General features: G+C 52.3%; 2 protein-coding genes across 5 annotated transcripts in view; one reads left to right on the plus strand and one right to left on the minus strand.

Annotated features, from left to right (window-relative positions):
- Positions 1-6,143, minus strand: part of TMPRSS4 (transmembrane serine protease 4) — a 32,832-nt gene extending 26,689 nt beyond the window's left edge. For all 4 annotated transcript variants that reach the window (XR_006820006.1, XM_046016203.1, XM_046016202.1 and 1 more), the window contains exon 1: positions 5,959-6,143. Coding sequence is in view for 3 of the 4 variants with exons in the window: in XM_046016203.1 (XP_045872159.1) it covers positions 5,959-5,961 (3 nt within the window). In the remaining variant the exon portion in view is untranslated. The remainder of the gene's footprint in view (positions 1-5,958) is intronic.
- Positions 6,144-9,712: 3,569 nt separating this feature from the next.
- Positions 9,713-20,680, plus strand: part of SMIM35 (small integral membrane protein 35) — a 46,724-nt gene continuing 35,756 nt past the window's right edge. The window contains exon 1 of the mRNA XM_046017312.1: positions 9,713-9,862. Coding sequence (XP_045873268.1) covers positions 9,826-9,862 — 37 coding nt within the window. The 5' untranslated portion in view covers positions 9,713-9,825. The remainder of the gene's footprint in view (positions 9,863-20,680) is intronic.

Genomic DNA, 20,680 nt, shown 5'->3' on the forward strand with positions numbered 1-20,680 from the left:
GCTGTGGCCTGAATCCTGCTCTGCCCCTTATGAGCCATACGTTTCTGGGTAAGTGACTTAGTTTCGTCATCTGTAAAATGGGTAGAATGTGATCTGCCTCCTGGGGTTGTGAGTATGGATGATCTAGATGACACAGGTGGTGTATCTGACTCAGGGCTTGGCATATGGAAGAGTTGAGGACTCAAACATTTGAACACTGGTGCCCTCAGCTCCAGTTACCCCGGAGGGTTGGGGAGCAGAATAGCACATGGCGTTCGAGGCGGGTGTGCGTGGCAGTGCCGTTCAATGGCAGGACTGAGTGTTCTCACTTGTTCCGGATGCTCCCGGGGAAGCAGCCTCTGGGGGCCCAGCTTGGCAGTCACAGCGAAGAGCTGCCATCTCCTGGCAAACGTCCTCAGTGACTCCTGGGTCTCTCCTCTGAACTCCGAACTCGGGATCCCTTACAGAGTGCTGCCACCGTGCCCAGCGGCTCCTCTGCTCCTAGCGCTGGCCAGTGACATCACTGAAGCTCCCTTGTGCCACTTTCCTGCCCACCCAGTAACTCCTTGGGGCCCCTGGAGGGCTTCCTCTCTGGGCTGCGGTTGGCTAGGGGAGGCTGTGGATGAAGCACAGGCCTCAGGCCAGGTGTTCAACCGCTGGGAGCCTCGATTTCCTGTGTGTGGTGTGTGTGTGTATGTGTGTGTGTGTGTGTGTGTGTGTGAGAGAGAGAGAGAGAGAGAGAGAGAGAGAGACGATTGATTGATTCCAAGTCTTCTTAATGAGACCAGAATATGCATATCCTCTAGCACATATCCTCTTCTTAATGAGACCGGAATATGCATATCTTCTAGTACTGTATACACCTGGTATACAGTAAGAATGCACTAAATGCCAATAATAAAAACAACAACAATAATAATAAGACTATCTTATCCATTTGGTGAAGCCCTGTTCTGGGGGTTGGTTATACAACAGTGAGTGAAAAAGGCAAAGGCCTTGTGCCCATGAAGCATATATGTTACTATTTCTTATTAGTAATTAGTAACTATTACCATAGAACCTAGTAAGTGCTTGGCATAGTGCAAACTCAAAAATCCTTTCTTATCTGTGGGAAGAGCCTGGCAGGGAGCCTCGCACATGCGTACCAGGCATTGCACAGATGGCTGTTGGTGTGATTTCCCGGGGCCAGGGGCCTGTCCTCAGGAGGGAATTAGGCCCTGGAGCCCTGGAGCTCTGGGCTGAGAGGGGCCAGGGCAGTTGGGGGTGCTGAAATGATGTCACCTGACCTCTGCAACCTCTCTATGAACAAGTGGAGGAGGCTGCAGGCCAGAGAAGCAAAGACCTTTGGTAATACAAATGTGGTCCTTTACAATGGATAGGGACATCTCAAGGATGCAGCCAAAGGGTTGCTCAGGATCAATGGGGGACATTACAGAAAGAATTGTCTGTCTGTCTGTCTTTCTCTCCCTCTCTCTCTCTCTCTCTCTCTCTCTCGGGAGGGGAAGATCATTTAAGCAACAGAAGGTGTCTGAGTAGAACTGGACAGTATAGCTGTCCACAATAGACCAGGACAAGACCAGAGAAGGGGCATCCCTTCTGATATCCCAGGGGACTTGGTGGAGACCTTTGAGGTTGCTGCAAGAGGATGGAAGTAGGACAGGAGTCGGTGGGGGTCCCAGGCTCTTTTCCACAAGGGTGTTCTATGTTAGGTTTCAATGGTCAGTGGATTATGAGCCTAAAACAGTTTTGGGGAAAACACCGACTACTTTGAGAAGACCTCTAAGGTCCCTTCCTGAGCATCTGTGACTTGGAAGAGCTTGTTTGTTGTTAGCCTGGAGCATCTGTTGCCCCCTCCCACAGAGGAGACTAGTCCTAGGCCTGATTTAGTTACCATTTCCTCCCTCTAAATCAATTTTCTATCCTTAGTGATCTCATGGCAACTTGGGTTGTTCCCTAAGCACCCCTGGGTATGAAACTTCCTTCGTCTTCTTGAGAAAAGTCTAAGTTAATTCACTGGTTTCTCTTGTCTGTGTGTTCACTTCCTCCTTGTAACCTTTGGTAGGCTAGTGAGGGATGAAGTCTCCTGGAAGAAAGGACATCATCTTTCCTCCACTTGGCTGTGTCAGCTGTACAGTCTTCCTTCAACACATACTTTATATTATAAAGTAGATCAGCTTCTAGATAGGGAGATGGTTCTATAGTTACTAGTGCAAGTTCAGTTTCAAGGTCTAGTCTCCAATTGAGGTCTATGGGGCCACATCTTGGTGGAGGAGGAGGGCATAATGGAAACTCTGGGCACTTGATATTGAAGTCCCAGAGCTTAGAGCTCCTGTCCTGACTCTTGGCAGAGTGATCCTTTCAAGTCCTCAACCTCTTGAGCCGCGGGATTTCCTCGTTTGTAGAATGAGGAGCATGATGTCTCTAAGAGTTGGTGTAAGATTCAGGGAGATTCTGGATGTGAATGTGCTTCTCAAGCTGCAAAATGCTACATTTGCTGCGTTTAGGTAGGGACGAGATGTTGTTGTTGTCATTCTCTTTAGACCACCGGGGAGTTGTACCCACCAAGAGAGATGCTCCCAACCGCCTGGCTGTGCCCCCCTCCCTAGGGATCCGAAATAGAAACAGAGGCCCCAGTGTCAGGGTGGGAAAGGGACAGAGGTGAGGAGGGGTGACCTCAGCTGCATTACCCTCTCCATGTGGACATCCGTGGGGCAGCAAGTGGCCTGCTCTGCGTGGGGTGGGGGAAGCACATTGCCCTGCCTCTGTTCCGTCTATGGAGTACATGGAACTGAGAGCTTTGATTGTGCTTATCCTTCTCTGAATCTTCAGGTGTCTTCCCAATGCCAAGCATGCAGTTTATGCTTAAGGAACATATGCTGAATGAGTGAACATGTATTATAAAAGGGGAAATTGAGATCACAGGAAATGCCTGGAGCTATGGTGGGCTTGGCCAGACCGGTGTGCAGGACATGTCATGATGGGAGACTGCTGACATGCTGGGCACGTGCCACCTGTCTCTTGCCCTCTCCCTCAAGCCTTCCATTCACCTGCTACCCTAGGAGAGTTTCTGGCTGCATGTGGATTATGCCGGGAAACTGGCAACTGCTTCGGGAGGGAGTGGTAGGGGAGGGGTGTTGCAGTTTTGAGCCCTGTTTACCAATTTCTCTGCTGCAATTGTGATTGTCAGAGTTGTAGACTGGGCGGTGGAGGGGGGATTGCCACAGTGGTTCTGCTCAGTCTCTCTCTCTCTTCCCTGGGGCTTCCAGGCAGGCTCAGGCCTATCCCTCTCTCACCCCACCTTAGTAACACCTCTGCTAGAATCTTGGATCTTTTCCAGTTGGACTTGGCTAACTTTGTTATCAGAGCCTCCCAGTCCCCCACACTGTCACTCTTACTGTTCACATGCTGTTCCCTCTGCCTGGGATACCCTTCCTGCCATCTCTGCCCAGAAAGAGCCTTCTCATCCTTCAAGGTCCAGTGCAAAGTCCTCTTTCTTCTGGGATAGCTTCCTGACTGCCCTTGAGAGAATTCCCTGCCTTCTCTGCTCTAGGGGTATCCTGCAGTCCTCCCTGGCATTAGACTTGCCACATTCTTTCACCATCCTTTGCTTAAGGAACTGTCCTCCTTCTGGATTTTGGGAAGCTGCAGGGCAGAAAGTAGGCATTGTACCCTTTTGCCCTTCTTCCTGCCTGGTGGCTGGCCAGTTATAGGGGCTGATTCAATGGTTAGGTGGATGGAGCTACTTTGGGGGTCACAGCCTCAAGCCCCTTGCCCAGATAGTGAGGGGATCAGGGGAGCAGGCAGGGACCTAGCCCTTCCTTGCCCATCATGCCTTCTAGGGTCTTTCCAAAGCCCAGTGGGCTGCTGACTCAGCCTCTGAGGTGGGCCTCTCTGTGATCCCAGACCCCCCACTGCCACAGGTGGGCCTGCTTGACCTGCCATGTTCCTGAGCCCAGCCAAGCCTAGTAACCCCCTTGGGCTGAACCAGCTGGCAAGGAAAGGGAGGGGGAGAGGGTAAGGAAGACCTTCTTCCTTGGGAGCATCTGGGCCAGGACTGACCTCAGGTGTTTAACACTCTGCTCTGGTGGCTTCTGGTATGTTTGGGGCCTCGTGCACAGTAAGGAGTCAAAACCAGGATAGGGAGGCTTCCCTCTGGGGCTCAGCTGCAGCTGAGATCACAAGGGATGCATTCTCCTTGGGGACAGAGCTTGGGCTCAGACCTCTGCCCAGGGCCTTCCTCAGCTCCTGCTTTCCATGGGCCCACTCAGTCATGTCCAGTTCTCAAGAGAGAGCCACTGCTATGAGGTAGCAGCCCTGCAGTACAGGAGTCTGTCCAGGGTGGGGCCGGCAGGGGTGAGAGGAGGCAGGGAGGGGTGAGGGAAAGCAGGGCCGGGCCTGGGCATGAGTTGTTTCACTTCTCCCCAGGGCTGGGAGCTGTGCTTGTCCCAGCCTCATTAGAGGGAGTGACTGGGTTATTAGGCACAGGTGGCTTAATGGCTAGCTCAGGGGCCAGAAGCTCCCTGGTCCTACCCAGGATCCGGGCCGTGCCGCTGCCTTGCCTCGGCGGCCTCAGGCCTGGCCCCCTGCACAGTGTGCCCACCTGCCCTGCCTCCTTCCCTGGCTGGTGAAGCTCTGTGTTGGCCTTGCCACCCACAGGTCCTTTCCTGGAGTGGATTCCTCTCGAGTCCCATGTCCTTGCATTTGTATGGGGCTATTCTTACATTGTTAGCTCAGTCTTTCTGCCAACTGTGTGCGTGCACAGGGTTGGCATGGATAATGTTTCCATTTTACAGAGGAAGAAAATGAGTCTCAGGAAGAGCAAAGTCTCTTAAGGGAGCTCATAAGGAAGCTGGCCATTTGACCTTCTGATTCTGTAGTTTGTGTTCTAGTTAACGGCCCCAGAAACTGCCTCCTGCTGCGTCACTGCCTCAGGAGACACCCAGGTCTCCTTGGTGCCATCAACAAACGGCTCACAGCCGGGAAGGCAGGTAGGCACAGCTTCCTCTTCTCTCCTGAGAGCCCAGCAAGATGGAGCTTCTCTGCACACAGGCTCAGCTTCTAGGTGCTTCCTTGGATGGGGATGGGGGAAGCTGGCACTTTGGTCCTGGTTAAGTTACAGAGTAGCAGGCAAGCCCTTCCCCTTCCTGACCCACAGCTACCCCAGCACTGGGTCTAGAGTTTTGCCAGACTTTTCAGGGGAGTGTCACGGGAAGCGCTCAGGCAGGGAGTCAGGAAACTACCACGTGTAGGACCTCAGCCCATCACCTCTGTTCCCCTTGGACAGAAAGCTTCCCTTCCTTTTCCTTTCCTCCCCTGTCATTTTTGTGTTGGTTTTTTGGCAGCTGCAGCATCTTTGCCAGGAATCAGAAAAGGAAGATTCCCCGAATTGCACCTCAGACCCGGACCTTATTTCTTCCCCTCCCTGTCCTCAGGTGTCCTCGAAAGATATGATTGATTCTCTTTGTCCCAACTCAGTGAAGAAGCTCTAGGTGTTCAGAGGAGGAGGAGACAGGGCATGGCCCATAAGGAAACCAAGTGGGTGTCCACAGACACCTTGGATTGCTTTGAGGCAGCTGTCCATTGTTTGCTTTAAGAAGAAAAGGAGTCCGTTTCCCCAAGGAGGTGGCATAGGGCCGTCATGACAGCCCCTCGCCCTTGGCAAAATAGTGCCAACCTCCAGACAACAGATCAGGAGACCTTGGACGAAAGAGCAGGCAGGATTTAGGAGGGTAGTCAGAGAGGGGAGGCCTGGTCTCTGGGTCCTGGCTTCCTTGGTGCTGTGGCAGGGGCTTCTGGCCAAGGGAGGAGGGGGAGGGCAGGTGGGTACTGAGATAGGTAAGGGCCGGAATGTGGGGGTGATGCGGTATGACCTCTTTTTTTAACTGGGAAGGTGTTACAAAATTCTCAGGCTGCTGGAAGGGCCCTTTATGGGAGACCTGCCCTTCCCCAGAATTCAGACCAGAGGGCCCCCACACTCACCATGCTGGCTCTGTGATCTTCCAGATTTCTCTATGGGCCGGAACTGAGGTGGGTGGCCTGTCAGGAGGTGGGCCTCCTTGGATCGGGCCCTGGCTGGCCAGTGGGTCAGAGGCCCTGGGGCAGCGCTGGCTAGAAAAGGCCTTGGTCCCACATGCCCGGGATCTGTCTCCCCTTAGCGCCCTAGCCACCTCCGCTGTCGTATTCCAGGAGTGATATGGGGACTGCGGGGCCAGTTGATTAAAACAACCACACGGGTGAAGTTGCCAAACTGGAATGATGATGCATCTTGTAACCTGACACCTGTCCTAGGGGCTGGCACACACCTGGAGTCATTCATGGCCCTTTGGCCTCAGAATAAGGGACACGCCTAAGATGTTGCAAAAGCAGCCTTCCCGCCTGAATGACTTCCACCCAGCCCAAGACAGCAGGAGGTTCCCTTTTTCTATCTCCTCGCTGTGGGACTTCTCAGTGTGTGGGTGCTTCTGACCAGGGTTGTGGAAGGTGGAGGTGTTTGGGGTGTTCCACAGAACTGGTTTGTTGCCACATGGGGAAAAACAGGAGAAGATGAGCTACGCGCACTTCCCTGGACCCCGGTGCATAGCTGGTGAGTGCGCGGCTCTTACCCAGCGCTCCCACTAGCACCCCTTCCCAATGTCTCTTGCCCATCCTTCCGGGTGATTACAGATTTGATATATTGGCCCGAGGTGCCCTCCTGGCCAGGGGATATACAAGGTGACACCTTGAAGCACAGAATCAGAGAGCTGGAAGGCACCCAGGTCACTGTCTTCTCCCAGTCCTCCATGTTGTGGGCGAGGAAACGAAATTCCAGAGAGGCAAAGATCACACAGTACATTTGTGTCAGATACCGAACCAAACCAGATCTTCAGTTCCTTGGCTTTGAAGCCTTCCTGGAGACCAGCCTGGGGTAGACGCGTGCCTTGGCTCCTCTGTGCCCGGCATCTCTTTAATTACGACGCAACCGCACGAGGAAACATTCTGTTCCCATTGGACAGTTGAGGAAATCTGAGCTCACGGACATGAATTGGCTGGCTTCTAAGTCATCCTGAGATTCTGGCAGAGCTGGGACTTGAATGTGGTTCTTCCTGTGAACAGACTGAATGCAGCCCAAGTGTCTGAAGTCTCATGTCTGTGGTCTGGGGAAGTATGGCTCAGGGCAGACTGTAGTGGGGTCTGAGTGGGGTCAGATCTGTAGGGGGACAGATTTAACTGATGGTTGGCCCTGTCTCAGCTACTCAGTGTGGTGTGGCCTTGGACTTGTCTCTGAACAGTAGAGCCCCAAGGCGGGTCTGGAGGCTCTCTTGAGCCAGCATGGCACCAGCCCTCCCCCTGTCTAGGGCAGTGGGCTTTAGAGCTGGAAGTCTGGGGCTGAGTGCATTGCCTCTGAAGTCAGGACAGGTGAGTTCGGGGGACAGGCTGCAAAGATATAGGCAGGTGCTTCCCTTTCAGGGAGGACTCCCCTAGTCAGACAGTGAGAGGCCAGTGGGCCTCCCTGCACTAGCCTTTCCCCAATCTCGGTTCTTCTCTGTGCCCCAGGTTTGAATCTGCTCGCTGGGCACTCAGGTGATGAGCACCCCACAACAGTGCTGCTGGGCGGGCCATGTTGGAGGGGTGATTCCTCCACCCTTCTGGCTCAGCTCTGGGCCCAGCTCCCAGGTGGGTCCGGGAGCCTGGGGAATGGCAAGCGCTGCTACGGTGCCTAGGAAGAGGCTGTGGAATCTACAGGTGGAGGCATAGAGGGCCCACACCCCCCAGGAGCCAGGCGGGAGCTACTACTGGGCCTCCCATTCACCCAGAGGCAGCCTTAGCTCCCCACTCAACCTCCTCCTGTCCCCCATCTGATCACCCTCTCTCTCTTCCACCTGTCTTTTTAGAGTCCCATCCTGGCGTCTGCCACCTTTCCCTTCCTTTTGCTTTCCTCTGGTCTCTTCCTCTTCCTTTCCCTCTCATTTCCAACACATGGGTCAAGGTCAGAGGCAGTTTTGCCATGAAGCTAATGCAGCCTGAGTTGTAGTCATCCCTCCCCGCCCACCCCTGGCTGCTGCCTCCCTTGCATAGCCTGTCCAAGGCCAAGAAAGGTCCCAGCAATTTGTCCACAATGGACATAGGTTATTGGAAATTGTGCAGCAGGTTTTTGGTATGCTTTTTCTGAAAAAGGGCCCCTTGAAAAGCCCTTTGTGAGCATCAGGCCTCACAAAACTGGGCTCTCCCTCGGTCAGGAGCACGGGCTCTGGGAACCTGGAGTCCTGCGTTCTCATCCCAGCCTCTTACTGGGTGACTGGCCATTTTAGTCCATCCTCCTGAGCTCTGGGTTCCTCCTCTGTAAAGGGCAGATGATGACAGTCCTGACCTCACGATGTTGTTACGAGGTTTAAATGAGATAATCTCCATATGGCACCTAAAAACAAAAGCGTCATGAATGGAGCAGTTATCCTTATTTGTTTCACAAAAATACATTTGTGGAGCTCCTGCGAGAGCCGGCTCTTGTGCTAGGTGCCCTGGGTTCGGAGATGAGAGACACGGGCTGAGCACACACCTCTGGGAGGCGCTACGATGCATCATCTGTCAGTCATGCTGAGTTACATAGGTGTCCCAGTGGAGGTGGAAAGAAGAATCTTGGGGGTTCAGAGATCCTTTTTCATCATTTACTGCCCTCTCCTTAATTTCCTTCCTTCCTTCCTATCTTCCTTCCTTCCTTCCTTCCTTCTTCCTTCATTCCCCTCCCCACCAGGACAGGACATTTTTACTTATATATGTCATTTTTAGGACAGTGTATTGTCAGTTGTTTTGATTGCACAGTTGAACTTCATATCAACACAACCATCTGTTCCTCTGCCCAACAATTAATTTTCTGTGGTGTTAAAGGCAGGGTGGTGGGATGCCTGGGTGGTTCAGTTGGTTAAGTGCCTGCCTTTGGCTCAGGTCCTGATCTCAGGGTCCTGGGGTCCAGCCCCGCCTAGGGCTCCCTGCTCCATGGGGAATCTGCTTCTCCGTCTGCCTCAGTCTTCCCTACTGTTCATGCTCTCTCTTGCTCTCAGATAAATAAATAAATAAAATCCGGGAAAAAAAAAAGTCACTGTGGTTAGAACTGTGGTTGGAAAAATAAATAGCTTGTGTCTTAGCCCAGTCTGCCCACATACTGCATTTCTCCTATGAAAGAAGGAGCTTCTGAGGCCAGCAAGTCTTCTAGATCCTTCCTGCTCAGGGTGTGTCTGTGGAGCTCCCAGCATCCATGTGTCTCCTTGAACTTGTTAGAAATGCAAAATCTCAGTACCACCATTGCCCTGACCAACCTACTGAATCTGAATTAGAATCTGTATTACAGGATCCCTGGGTGATTCGTATGTACCTCAAAGTTTCAGAAATGCTGTTCTAGATCTCTTCCCACGCTCAGGAGTGGGTAGAGGCTGTTATTTCTGGAGTGAGCTGAATTTAGACTTCAGCTTGCCATAGATGAACCTTTGGAGTTCCTTCTAGCCAGCAGAGCCTGTGGTTCTTTGCTCTGAGTCCAAGTCATTTGAGCTCAGTTTCAGTGACAGACCCTTCTGCTAGGGCCTCTTCTGGGAAGTTCCAAGGAGAAGGACGCAGGCGGCAGGCACGTGCTGGCACCAGCCTCTACCACCCAAGCCAGCAGCTCTGGAATGCAGCATGTGGGGAATGTGGCGTGCGTCTGTGGGGACAGAAGGGGCGCCTTGGCTCGCTGTGAGGTGTGCAAGTGTAGCTCTCTGTTGATTCACTGACTTTCTGCAGAGGATTTTCACTGCTAACCAGCCCTTCTCTCAAGACATGGTGTAGGCCTCAAAGCCATGGACTTAAGCTTCACTTATCTGCACTGGAGGGAAACTGGAGATGTTGAAAATGCCTGATTCTGGCGGATCTCTGTCAGGTGGGAGCTGACTTTCCTTTTGTGGCCCTTGCTGGGGTGAATTCCACTCAGACTGGGAGCAGGGGGTGAGGGCAGACAGGCATATCTGACAGAAGGACGGGTCACATTTGCTTCAAAGGGCCACAGAAGTGAAAACTTGCTGACACATGGAATGGGTTCCTGCATGGCAGGCTTTTGTGCCTGTGCAAAGAAATGCATTACCTCAGACCTCAAGGCCTTTCTAGGATGTGGGTGCTGCCGTTACCTCCATTTACAGAGGGGGAAACTGAGGCGCAGAGTGCTGGGCCCTAGGTTTGTGTAACCTAGGACACTTGGGCCTTTTCTGCTTCATGGGATATGGTGCGTCATGCCTAGAGAGGGTCTGCAGAGCTCTCCAGAGGCCTCAGAAAGCCACTCAGGCCTCCATAGCACCAGAGCTCTGTGTGGGCCTGCCTGGGCTCTGGGGGCAATTTCCACATTGCCTGTGTAATTTGAAATTGGTCTCAGAAAAATACCTTGTCATTCGTCCTTCTCCCCTCAACTTAGGCAAAGAATGAATTTCAGATTATTGCTGAGTCCAGCCTTTCTTTCCATCTTTCTCTAGAAGATGCTCTGTATTCCACCCTGAAGCAGCGGGTGGTTGAAAGAAATGGGGAGGGCAGTGGGGATGGGAGACATTGCCTTTCATCCTAACTGTCCTGTAGATCTGAGAGCATATAGGACTGAGAGCATATAGATCTGAGAGCATATGCTCCACCATGAGCATATAGGACTTGGATGATTTTTTTTTTTCTTAAGAACCTGACTAGAAATTAAATTGTATAGATGAACATTTTACTACATTTTTATTCTCAGGATCGATATCTTGTACATGGCATAATCACCATCATGCCTTAACCTGGACTATAAGGGCTCTGTCACTTGCTGGCTGTGTCACCTTGGGTACATTCATTCACCTCTCTCTCCCTCGCTTTTCTCATCTGTAAAATGGACGACATAAAAAGACCCACCTTCGGGGCGCCTGGGTGGATCAGTGGGTTAAGCTGCTGCCTTCGGCTCAGGTCATGATCTCGGAGTCCTGGGATCGAGTCCCGCATCAGGCTCTCTGCTCAGCAGGGAGCCTGCTTCCCTCTCTCTTTGCCTGCCTCTCTTGTCTGCTTGTGATCGCTCTCTGTCAATTAAATAAATAAAAAAAATCTTCAAAAAAAAAAAAAAAAAAAAGGAAGAACTGCCTGGCTCCTGTCCTTCCAGAGCCTGCTTGTTCAGCCCTCCCTGACTTTTTTAAAAAAAAAAAAAAGACCCACCTTCTAGGGCTGTTGTGAGGATCGAGTGACTTAACGTTTGGAGAGTGCTTACTGGTATGTGGCACGTGGTAAGTGCCATGGAAATACTCCAGGAAGGTGAACATGAGAATTATTTCAGTTATAGTTAAATGAATCATTACCTTCAGAATGTGTTTTTGGATTACTGTGTGCCACATATTCTGCTCATGTCATTCATTCTTTAATGCTTCGTCACCACTGTGTGTTTCTAATTCCCCTTCCAGCCCCATCTTCTGCCAGTTGTGTGGGGGAGGGCAGGACCCTTACCCTTTTGGGCCTCAGTTACCTGCAGGGTTAAAGAGCTGCACAGTCTGCCCCCATGGCTGGGAGCATGGGGGAGGAACATGGGGGGAGGTTCTGACCTTCCTCAGAGACCTGTCAAGGTAAAGGGCCAGTTGCTGCTTGCAGATGGGGACTTGGGACAATTTTGAGGGCCCAGATGTCATCCCTCCACCTGCCATGGGCAGGGCTGCACTGTCCTGCACCTGAGCTCCTTCTAGGTTCTTAGAGCTACACTGAGTTTTGTTCACCATGTGCTGGGCTCATTCTGTTGCCTTGTTCTGCATCTCACAACCTTTATAGGAGAGGTCCAGCCCCCACATCTCATTTCTGGCACTCTACTTTTACCCCCTTTCCAGGGATGGAATTACACACTGATCCCTAAAGAGACAAAAGCAAGTTCCAGGTGCAATCAGGGGCCTGAACCAGTGGAGAAGGTGACCAGAGGCTTAACAGGACAACGCCGGCCCCTGCCCCCAGTTCCCTCTGGTCCAGCTACTTAAGGGGGCCATCCAGAAGTTGTAAATCACAAAATGATCCAACTTTGACTTTCTGCAAAGGTATGGTGGCAGATGCTTGTTGATGTGATCAGGACAGCTCCCCATTCCCCCAGGGAGCTCACGGGTGACTAGAGCGTTAGGCCTCAGAGGTGCAGAGGGCATTATCACAGAATCTGTGGGTCTAGCAAGGAGGCAGCAAGGGTAATCAGTGTCTTCTCTGGCACTGTTGAGGGAGAACATGTGTGAATTGGTGAGGAAACATCACCTGTGTCTCCGTACAGAGCTTTACATAACGGTACTTTTTCTTATGTGACCTTCAAAATGACCTTGTGCAGTTGACTCAAGAACCGAGGTTCAAAGAGGCTGACTGACTTGTTCAGGGTCCTACGGCTACTGAGCTGTCCACCTGGAAGTGACCAATCCCCAACCTGTTCACATGGTACTTTCTTCTACCCTCTTTTGACAATGGGGCCAGACAGCTTTCTGCTGGGTGGTAGATGTCTCGACCGGGTGGAACAGCCTCCTCTGGGATTTCATTCTCACCTGAATCCTCAGGCCATGAGTTTATTTGGAAGTAAGGTCTTTGGAGCTGTAATTGGTTAAGATTAGGTCATGTTGGAGTAGGTTGGGCCCTTCATCCATCAGGACTGATGAGAAGAGCCAGAGAGAGACCCTCACAGAGGAGGGACGATGTGAAAACTCAGGTGGGGGAACCACGCAAAGACGAGGGGCAGAGACGGCAAGGGGCAGCTGCAAAGCCAAGGAACCCTTGGGGCGACCAGAAAATGGACGAGGCAAGGCAGGATCCTTCCCTGGAGGCTTCAGAGCGAGCCTGACCCTGCCAGCGCCCTGATTTCAGACCTCCAGAACTATGGGACAATAGGTCTCCGCTGTCTAAGCCACCTAGTTTGTGGACCTTTGTCACTGTGGCCCCAGGACATGAACGTAGTGATAGTTCTCCAGGTTTGTCTTTCTCTTCTCTGTGTTCTTCTTTCCTCTGGAGTTGCCCTCTCCTTCCTCCTCCTTGACGGTTAGACACACACAGCGATTAAATCCTGGCAGCTCATGGCCTGCGTAGACGGAGTTTTGACCCTTGACCTCAATTATATTTATTGTGCCAAACTCCCTTGTTAACTCCTTTTTGGCTCTGGCTTTTTTTCAGAGTCCCTTCTACCACCTTAGCTACACCAACTGTGCCCTGTTCTATAGTGTGGTGTGATGGTGTCTGTGAGGGAAGGTAGGAGGCGGTGTGGCCATCGTGTATTGGGAACAGGCTTTTTTCTCGCAGCCTGGGACTGGTGGTCTCCAGCTGGATATGCGAGGTCATTGCTGGATCTTGCTCTTGGCCTTCTATTCAGGCCAGAACAACACTGCCCAAGGATGGAAGGCTGGATGGAAGCCTGGTGCCCTGGGCTTATGTCTCGTGGGGGTGGAGGTGCTGGGTTTTTCTCCTTTTGTGTGAGGATGCCCTCTTGGTTGAGGAACTGATCTTGCTCAGGCTGCCACCTACAGAGAAATATGAGCGGGGAAGTGACATTTTCTCCACCAGAGCTGTGAGTCAGATGGTTGGAAGATGTTTGAGTCATCACGTTTGCCTGGTCACTGTTTCTTTCACTGTCCCTGGACAGTCTTTTTGTGCTGCGACTTCCTGCTACCAGTCTTTGTGCCAGGGTGGGCTGGAAGGAAAGGAGGTCAGAGGAGATGGGTGGTAAACTAGAAAGACCGATGGTTCAGTTCGAGTCCCAGCTTAGTGACTTTCTAGTGAAAACAGCCAGAAGTACGTGTGGACCCTGCGCCTGGCTTCCTGGGAGGCACCATGCTTTCTGTCTGCAGCCCCAGGGCAGTGTCTGCCGCACAGACACACAGACGGTGCTTCAGCATTAGGTGGGTAAATGTAGCTTAAAAAAACATGGCTCCTGCCACAGAGCAAGACAATTCCCGCAGTGGTGCAGGGGAGAGGACCGAGGCAGGGAAGAGGCAGTAGCTCAGGGGAAGGATGGAAAAAGCCTTAATCGATGTGTAGTCCACAGGGCTGGGGAGGATGAAGAAAAGGAAGAGGAATGTTGTCTCTGACTTCCTACTCTGTTGTGTCTGGTGCTCCCTGCCGTGCGTGCCATAACTGCTGCTGTCCTAATAGCCTTGTGGACTCAGTCTCTCTGTGTTCCCACGATGGCTGTGGGAACAGAGCTAACTGGTCCATCACCCCACAGCCTGTACTAGGCAGACTGACCTGGCACGCAAGCGGGTGCAGGTTACTGGGCAGTGCTGGAGTTCTGCAGATACAGAACCCAAAGGACCCACTGAGGGAGAGCTTGGGGGCGGCTGAGGTTCTCTGTAGGTGGTGGTATTGATGGCAGACCATTAACAGATGAGTTCATTGGGTTGACCCCATTGAAAGAGGGAATGCTTTTAGATTGTCTGTGTCCAGGCCTTGCCAAATCCCATGGATGATCATTTATTGATAATGCTGGTGCCTCTCGCTTGACTGAGTGCTTTTGGCCACGGAGTGATGCTTGGGGAGAGGCGGGTTGGCTCCTTGGGGCTACTCAGGCTCTGTGGGGGTGCCGGGATGCCAAGGCAGTGCTGTTATGTGCTGGGGGCTCACTTCCACACCTGGAGCCCTGCTCCTCCTCCAAGAAGACTTCATATCTGGCCTGAAAGGCCATCAGTGGGCAGCACTTCATGAATTTCAACATGTAGACATGGTCCTGGGTGCCCCTCATACCATCTCACATGGCCTTCATCCTCTCCCTGCCTGTGACCCTGAACCAAAGTTCTTGAGGCTGATAGTATCCAGCCCAGACCATCCCTTGACCTCATTCCTGGCTTTGTGTATCTGGTTCATCAGATGCTTATTGACCATGTACAGGGTGCTGAGGAAACACAGATGGATGAAGTGTCTTCCTTGCCTCTGCAGCTCTTTGGGTGGCATGGGAGTTGGGGGTGCCCTGGCCCAGACATCGCACTCTGATCTCCTGGTATGTGTGCACTGAAAGAGTAAACAGAGCCAGAGGTCAGGGCAGCCTCCTCAGAGGAGGTAACATTTGCACTGAGCTTATGAGGATGAACAGGGCTTGCTCAGGTGGAGAAGTAGGGGCCCTAAGGGGGAAAAGAAACCTCACAGCACAGAGAGGAGGCTGAGTGTGTTTGGGGAGTCAGCTCTTAATTCCACAGATATTTACTGAGCACCTGCTCCATGCCAGCCTTGTGCTGGGTCTGGGAGCATAAATAATACATGATCTCGAATAGGAGAAATTTACAAGACATCTTCTTTTGTGGGATCTGCACACAGAATGAGGAGTTTGGACACAGACCCTATGTACACACTAGGAGTTCCCAAGCTAGGGTTCTTGAGCCCTGGGATTATGCAAGAGGATCCATTGGGATTGGAGAGAAAAAAAATACCCAGACCTCTGTTTATGTGTAGTCTTTAAACTTAAAAATGTGAGCTTCTCTAATGTTTGCTGTATATGTTGACCCTGGTGCCTGCACTTAGCCCCTGTGTCACATGTGTTGCCTGTATCACAGAGGGTCTGAGGGGTCTATGAAACCGTCAGGGGTGCCTCACGTTGTCATTCAGTTTTAGTGCATTGCAACCTACTTACACCTGCTTCTACAGGGGATTTATGGGTGATCTTATCTGGCTTTAACTAGATTGATCCTCACACAATGGGTAAGGTCTTAGCAAGTGGAAAGACACTTGGGAGCTGGAGAGAGGGTGGGTAAAGCAAGCACAAGCAGACAGCAAGAATATGGCAAGGTGGTTTCTCCCCCACTCCTAAAGGGCTCCTCGTTATCTTTCCATCTTGAGTTAAAGATGGTAACAATCTGATGGTGGTCAATGGAAGCTGAACAGAAATATTCAAAATTACCAAGGTAGTAGTTTTACAACATAGATTCAAATCTGATATCAGTAATATTCTTTCTCTAAAGGTTTATTATTTTTCAGATACACCATATACCAGGTATTTCTGTGTCCCACCATATAACGATGGTGGTACAAGGAAACGTAATATCCACATAAATAAAAATACATATGTTAGGGATAGGCACCAACATTTGTTTGGTTACAGACAGTGACGGAAGAGGTTTGGACATCCTAGCTGCAGGCAGTCAGGAGCCAGTGGAAGTTTTTAAGCGGGAGGATTACTTGATAATTTCAGAGGCCCCTCCCTGGCAGTTGTGGAGTGAGAGACTGGGGTACAGAGAATAATAGGGCTTCTGCAGAAGTCCAGGTGAGCAGGGTTGAGGTCCTGAACCCAGGTTAGGGGGATAGGAGAGGAAAGAGCATTTTACATATGAATTAGACTCAGGGGACTAATACATTTGGAAACAAGGCAGGGGGAGGATCCAAGGTGAGTCTCCATTCTCTGAGTGGCTGAGCAGATAGGGCTGGCATTTACCATGGTGGTGATGGAAGCAACAGGTGGGTTTGGGGAAGGAGATGAGTCTGAATTTGAGCAGGCTGAGTCAGAGTTGCCAATGAGAGCCTTGGGTAGAGTCATCCTACTAGGTTGGGCTTCTGGAGGTCTTGGGCTGCAGGTGTCCCTTCCCCAGGTGGGGCCCCAGTGAGCGAGTGCTCGAAGGAAATGAAATAAATGAGTTACTAAAGGCATCAGTGGTGTCTTCCCTCCAGTCTTGTTGCCTTCCCAAGGATCAGATCCAGACTACTCCCCATATTGCACTTCTGGGAACCACCCAAAATGTGGGTACCCCTTGTTTTCTTCTTCCTCTGAGCCATCTTGGGTTGTGATCAGGCTCCTTATTCACGGGAGTTCAGGCCAAAGTCATTGGGAAAGTCTGATGAGGCCGGGTGTGTTTTTGTTCTCATCTTTGGGTACTAAGATAAGCAAGCGGAGGGCAGGGATGGCACAGGGTGGGGCGGGATGGGGTGTGGGTGCTGTGCAGATGCCAAGGCAGGGACGGGTGTTGGATCACCAAGGCTCTATGGGGGGCCATGCTCTAGCACAAAAATAGTTCATTCTATCCTGGTCTGGTCATTTCTGAGTGGAAATTCCCACGCTGCCCCAGGTCAGGATGTGCTTCTCTCAGAGTCCATATGGGGCTTGATGTGGAGAAGGCAAGCAGTTGTTATTCAGTGGTGCCTCTGAAGGTGGCACCTGGAACCACCAGCGTGCCCCTCTGGCGGGATCCTGGGCTCTGTGTGCATGGCAGTTGAGGGGACAGGGCATGTGATGCTCATTGGAGGCTAGTGGCTATCTTCTCCCATTTTAGTATTTTTCTTTAAGGAAAAAGAAGAGAGGTAGAGATGCCCCCCGCCCCCCGCAAAAGACTTAAGAGAATGGAGTAGGTTTAGAAATAAAGACAGAAAAATGATGCTGAGAGAGAGGAGAGACAGAAAATAGGAGAGAAGCGAGGTTATCTAGAGAATCACCCTCTGGAAGAAACAGAAGAGTAGAATTGAGACCCACCACAGGAAAACAGAGAATGGGCATGAGGAGGCAGAAGCTTAGGGATGTGGGGGAGGCAGAGGGTAGGGGGTCAGGGGCGTGAGACCTGCTTGGAGGAAGCATTCCCTCATCTTCCTTCTTCCCCACCCGTCTGCCCCATTTCCTGATTGCAGTCGAAGGGGAAGGGGCCGGAGCTGGGCTGCATCAGAGCCCCAGCGAACTTCCTGCTTCCATTCCTGACACCCAGCTGGGCTGCAGAAAAAGGTCAGAGGCAGAGTCAGCTTTGCTGCTGCTGGGAGCAGGGGGCCCTCAAGCAGGGTCTGGAGAGGAGCCAGGCTGACCAGTGGTCCAGGCCCCCCTGAACTGAGGGTGTGCCTGCCTTGATGTTGTAGCTCTGGCTGCTTCTCTTGAATTGCTTTTTGTTGTGATGGAACAGAATTGAGAGCCCACGGGATGGGTGGTCACACAGGACCTTACAATTCAGAGGGGAGGACTGGGCGGTCTTAAACCGAGACCAAGGCGGTGTGCGGGGCAGAAGTGCTTTATCACTGTCAGACTCTGTGCGTGGTGAGCGACACACTTGCACACCAGCAGCCAGTCCGTGGGCTGCAGGCGCGGGAATCCTCTGCGTAGTTAGGGTTGGTTTTCTGAGGTTAACTCATAATAGGAAGAGAAATAACATTCCAGAGGCCCAGAGAATGGGGTCTGACTCTGGCGTAGTCAGTGACACTCATGCGTCTGGGCAGCAGAGAAAGCTTCCTCAAAAGGGGGATTCCGGATGTGGAGGGGAGGAGGCAAGCTGCCTAGATCCAGACAAGCCCAGGTCAGAGGCCAGGGCCTGGGGCGGAGGGGGCAGGGTGCCAGTAGGTGTCTTGTGGAGAGGTATCCTAGTGGAGGCCTCATGCAGTTCGTGGGGCCTTTTTGGAGCATAGGAGACATTGTCCCTCCCACCCTTCCACTTCCCTTGATCGGATTGTGTGTTCATTTGGTACCTAGTCACTGATTTGGCTTCCATGGGATACTGATGCCAGGAAGAAGACAACCTGGGGTGGGCCCTTGCCACGCTGATCCCTGGGATAACTTACTATTAAAAAAATAAATATGTTGGCATAATAGTAGCAAGAAATGCCACTTACAGAGTGAGCACTTACCAGACTCTGCTAAATGCTTTATGTGAATGTGTCATCTGATGCTGCCATCAGTCTTGGGAGGTGGGCATTCTTTCCTCCGCTTCTTAGATGGGAAGACAGTCCCAGATCTGGGGTTTGCAGCAAGCTGTCAGAGGCCAGAAGCCTGGTCTTGTCACCCTTCTCTTCTTGAAGGAGCTGGGAGCGGGGTGCTGCTGGGCTCCAAGCCCAGACCCAGTGCAGCCTGAGTCATCCCCACCGAACGTGGGCAGTGTGTGTCTGCGACCAAGAAGCCAGTGCAGGGAGTCCCATCTTTGGACACACATGGCTAGGGCCAGATGCTAGAACCAGTGACCCAGCCAGACTGGCCTCTCTGGGAGGCTCTGCTGGCCTGGGGTCCTCCCCATGGGAGTTACCCAAACCTGCAGCCAGGACCCTTGTGATGGCAGGACACGGGGCTAGTTTTGCAGCATGAGGTGCTTACTCTGTCCCTCAATCTTGGATCAGTAAGAGAAAATTAAGGGCCAGTATGAGTGTCTGCCTAGGACTCCAAAGAACACAGACAGATAAGCAGAAGGGGTGGTGATGGGAGGGCCAGGATCTGTCCTCAAGGCTGGCTGAAAAGAGGTTTGAAAGACAGATTGGACCAGCATTCCAGGGGGCCTGGGGCTGGCAGGGAACCATAGGAAGAAAGGGAAGAAGGGGATTGCTAGAGGGTAAAGAAAAGAGGGGTTCCTGGGGCACCTGGGTGGCTCAATCATTAAGTGTCTGCCTTCGGCTCAGGTCATGATCCCAGCGTCCTGGGATCAAGTCTGCATCGGGCTCCCTGCTCGGCAGGAAGCCTGCTTTTCCCTCTCCCACTCCCCCTGCTTGTATTCCCTCTCTCGCTGTCTCTCGCTCTCTCTGTCAAACAAACAAATAAAATCTTTAAAAAAAAGAAAAGAGGGGTCCCTGTAGACTCTGGCTGTGCAGACAGAGGCTGTAGCCAGCCGGTGGTGGCTGCTTTCGTCCCACCTGGGAGGCAGGGGCACACAGGATCCTAAGCTGGGAAGTGGAGTGAAAGAGCCAGCGCTGGGTTTCTACCATGAATCCTTCCCAGCCCACCTGCTCCCTGTCTAGCCTCCATCGGTGGCCAGGGGAGGGAAGCTGGTGATGGCATTGGCTGCAGCCGAACTCTGACTCATGCCTTCTAGAGCCAACAGATCTTATTTTCGTATTTCCCAGGGCTGGCATTGGCACCCAGGGTTCATTGCAAGAGGGCTGTCGGGGAGGTGAGAGAGGGCGTTCACACTCAGAGCACAGAAAGGGCCTGGGACTCCTGTTGCTGGAGGAATGCCTCAGCCTCCCCTGCACTCCTGCTCACCAGGGCGGTCATGGGATGAGTTGTCTGGGCTTTGGGTGGAGACTCCAGGCAGACTTCCCCGGGTAGAGGCACCCGAGTTGGAAGGTGGCCTTGGCGGCCTGTGAGGGCTGTCATCACCCCTCCTCCTCATCCCACACAGGTGGGTGTGCTCCTGTGTCTGCAGGGATGGGGGAGCCTCCACCGCTCCCCAGGCTCCCAGGCTCGAGGTGCAGAGATAATATGTTAATCCCATTCTCCTTCTGGACCTGCAGGTTCTTAGCTTGCTGCACACAGCAAGGATTCTCCTTCCAGGCTCCCTGCCCTATAGGGAGTGGGGGGCAGGGCACTGATCCTCTTATCTAGCAGTGGTTGAGCCCCTCACCCAACCTGGGGGCTTCCCACTGCACTCCAAGGTTTCATCTGGGCCCAAAGCAAGTGGGGGAACCCAGACTGCTCTTTCAGGCAAAGCAGTGAAGGAATGGAGATACAAAGCTACATCTAGAAGGCCCTCATGGGCCCCAGTGCATCCAGAGGCCTCTCATGTTGCCTTTCTTGGCAGTGGAGCTCCCAGGACCTATTTTTTTGTATTTTTATCCATGGCAGCAAACATTTGTGCAGTGTTTTGCAGTGGGCAAAATTCTTCCACAGGTTTTCTGCTTGAATCCTTAAAGCAGTCCATGAGGTAGGTCAAATAAGGCTGGGCATTGCCCCAGAGGAGGGAGGTGACCCCCTGGTAAGTTCCAGAGCCAATACCCAAACAGGCCTGAGGGCCCCATGCTGGGAGGACCTACCTTCTGCAGATAAGGGTGGAACCTGGTAGGAGGAGCTGGTGCCCCCGCTTTCTCCAGCCTGAGAGCA

Source organism: Meles meles, chromosome 8 (assembly GCF_922984935.1).
Source record: "Meles meles chromosome 8, mMelMel3.1 paternal haplotype, whole genome shotgun sequence".
NCBI classification, from domain to species: Eukaryota; Metazoa; Chordata; class Mammalia; order Carnivora; family Mustelidae; genus Meles; species Meles meles.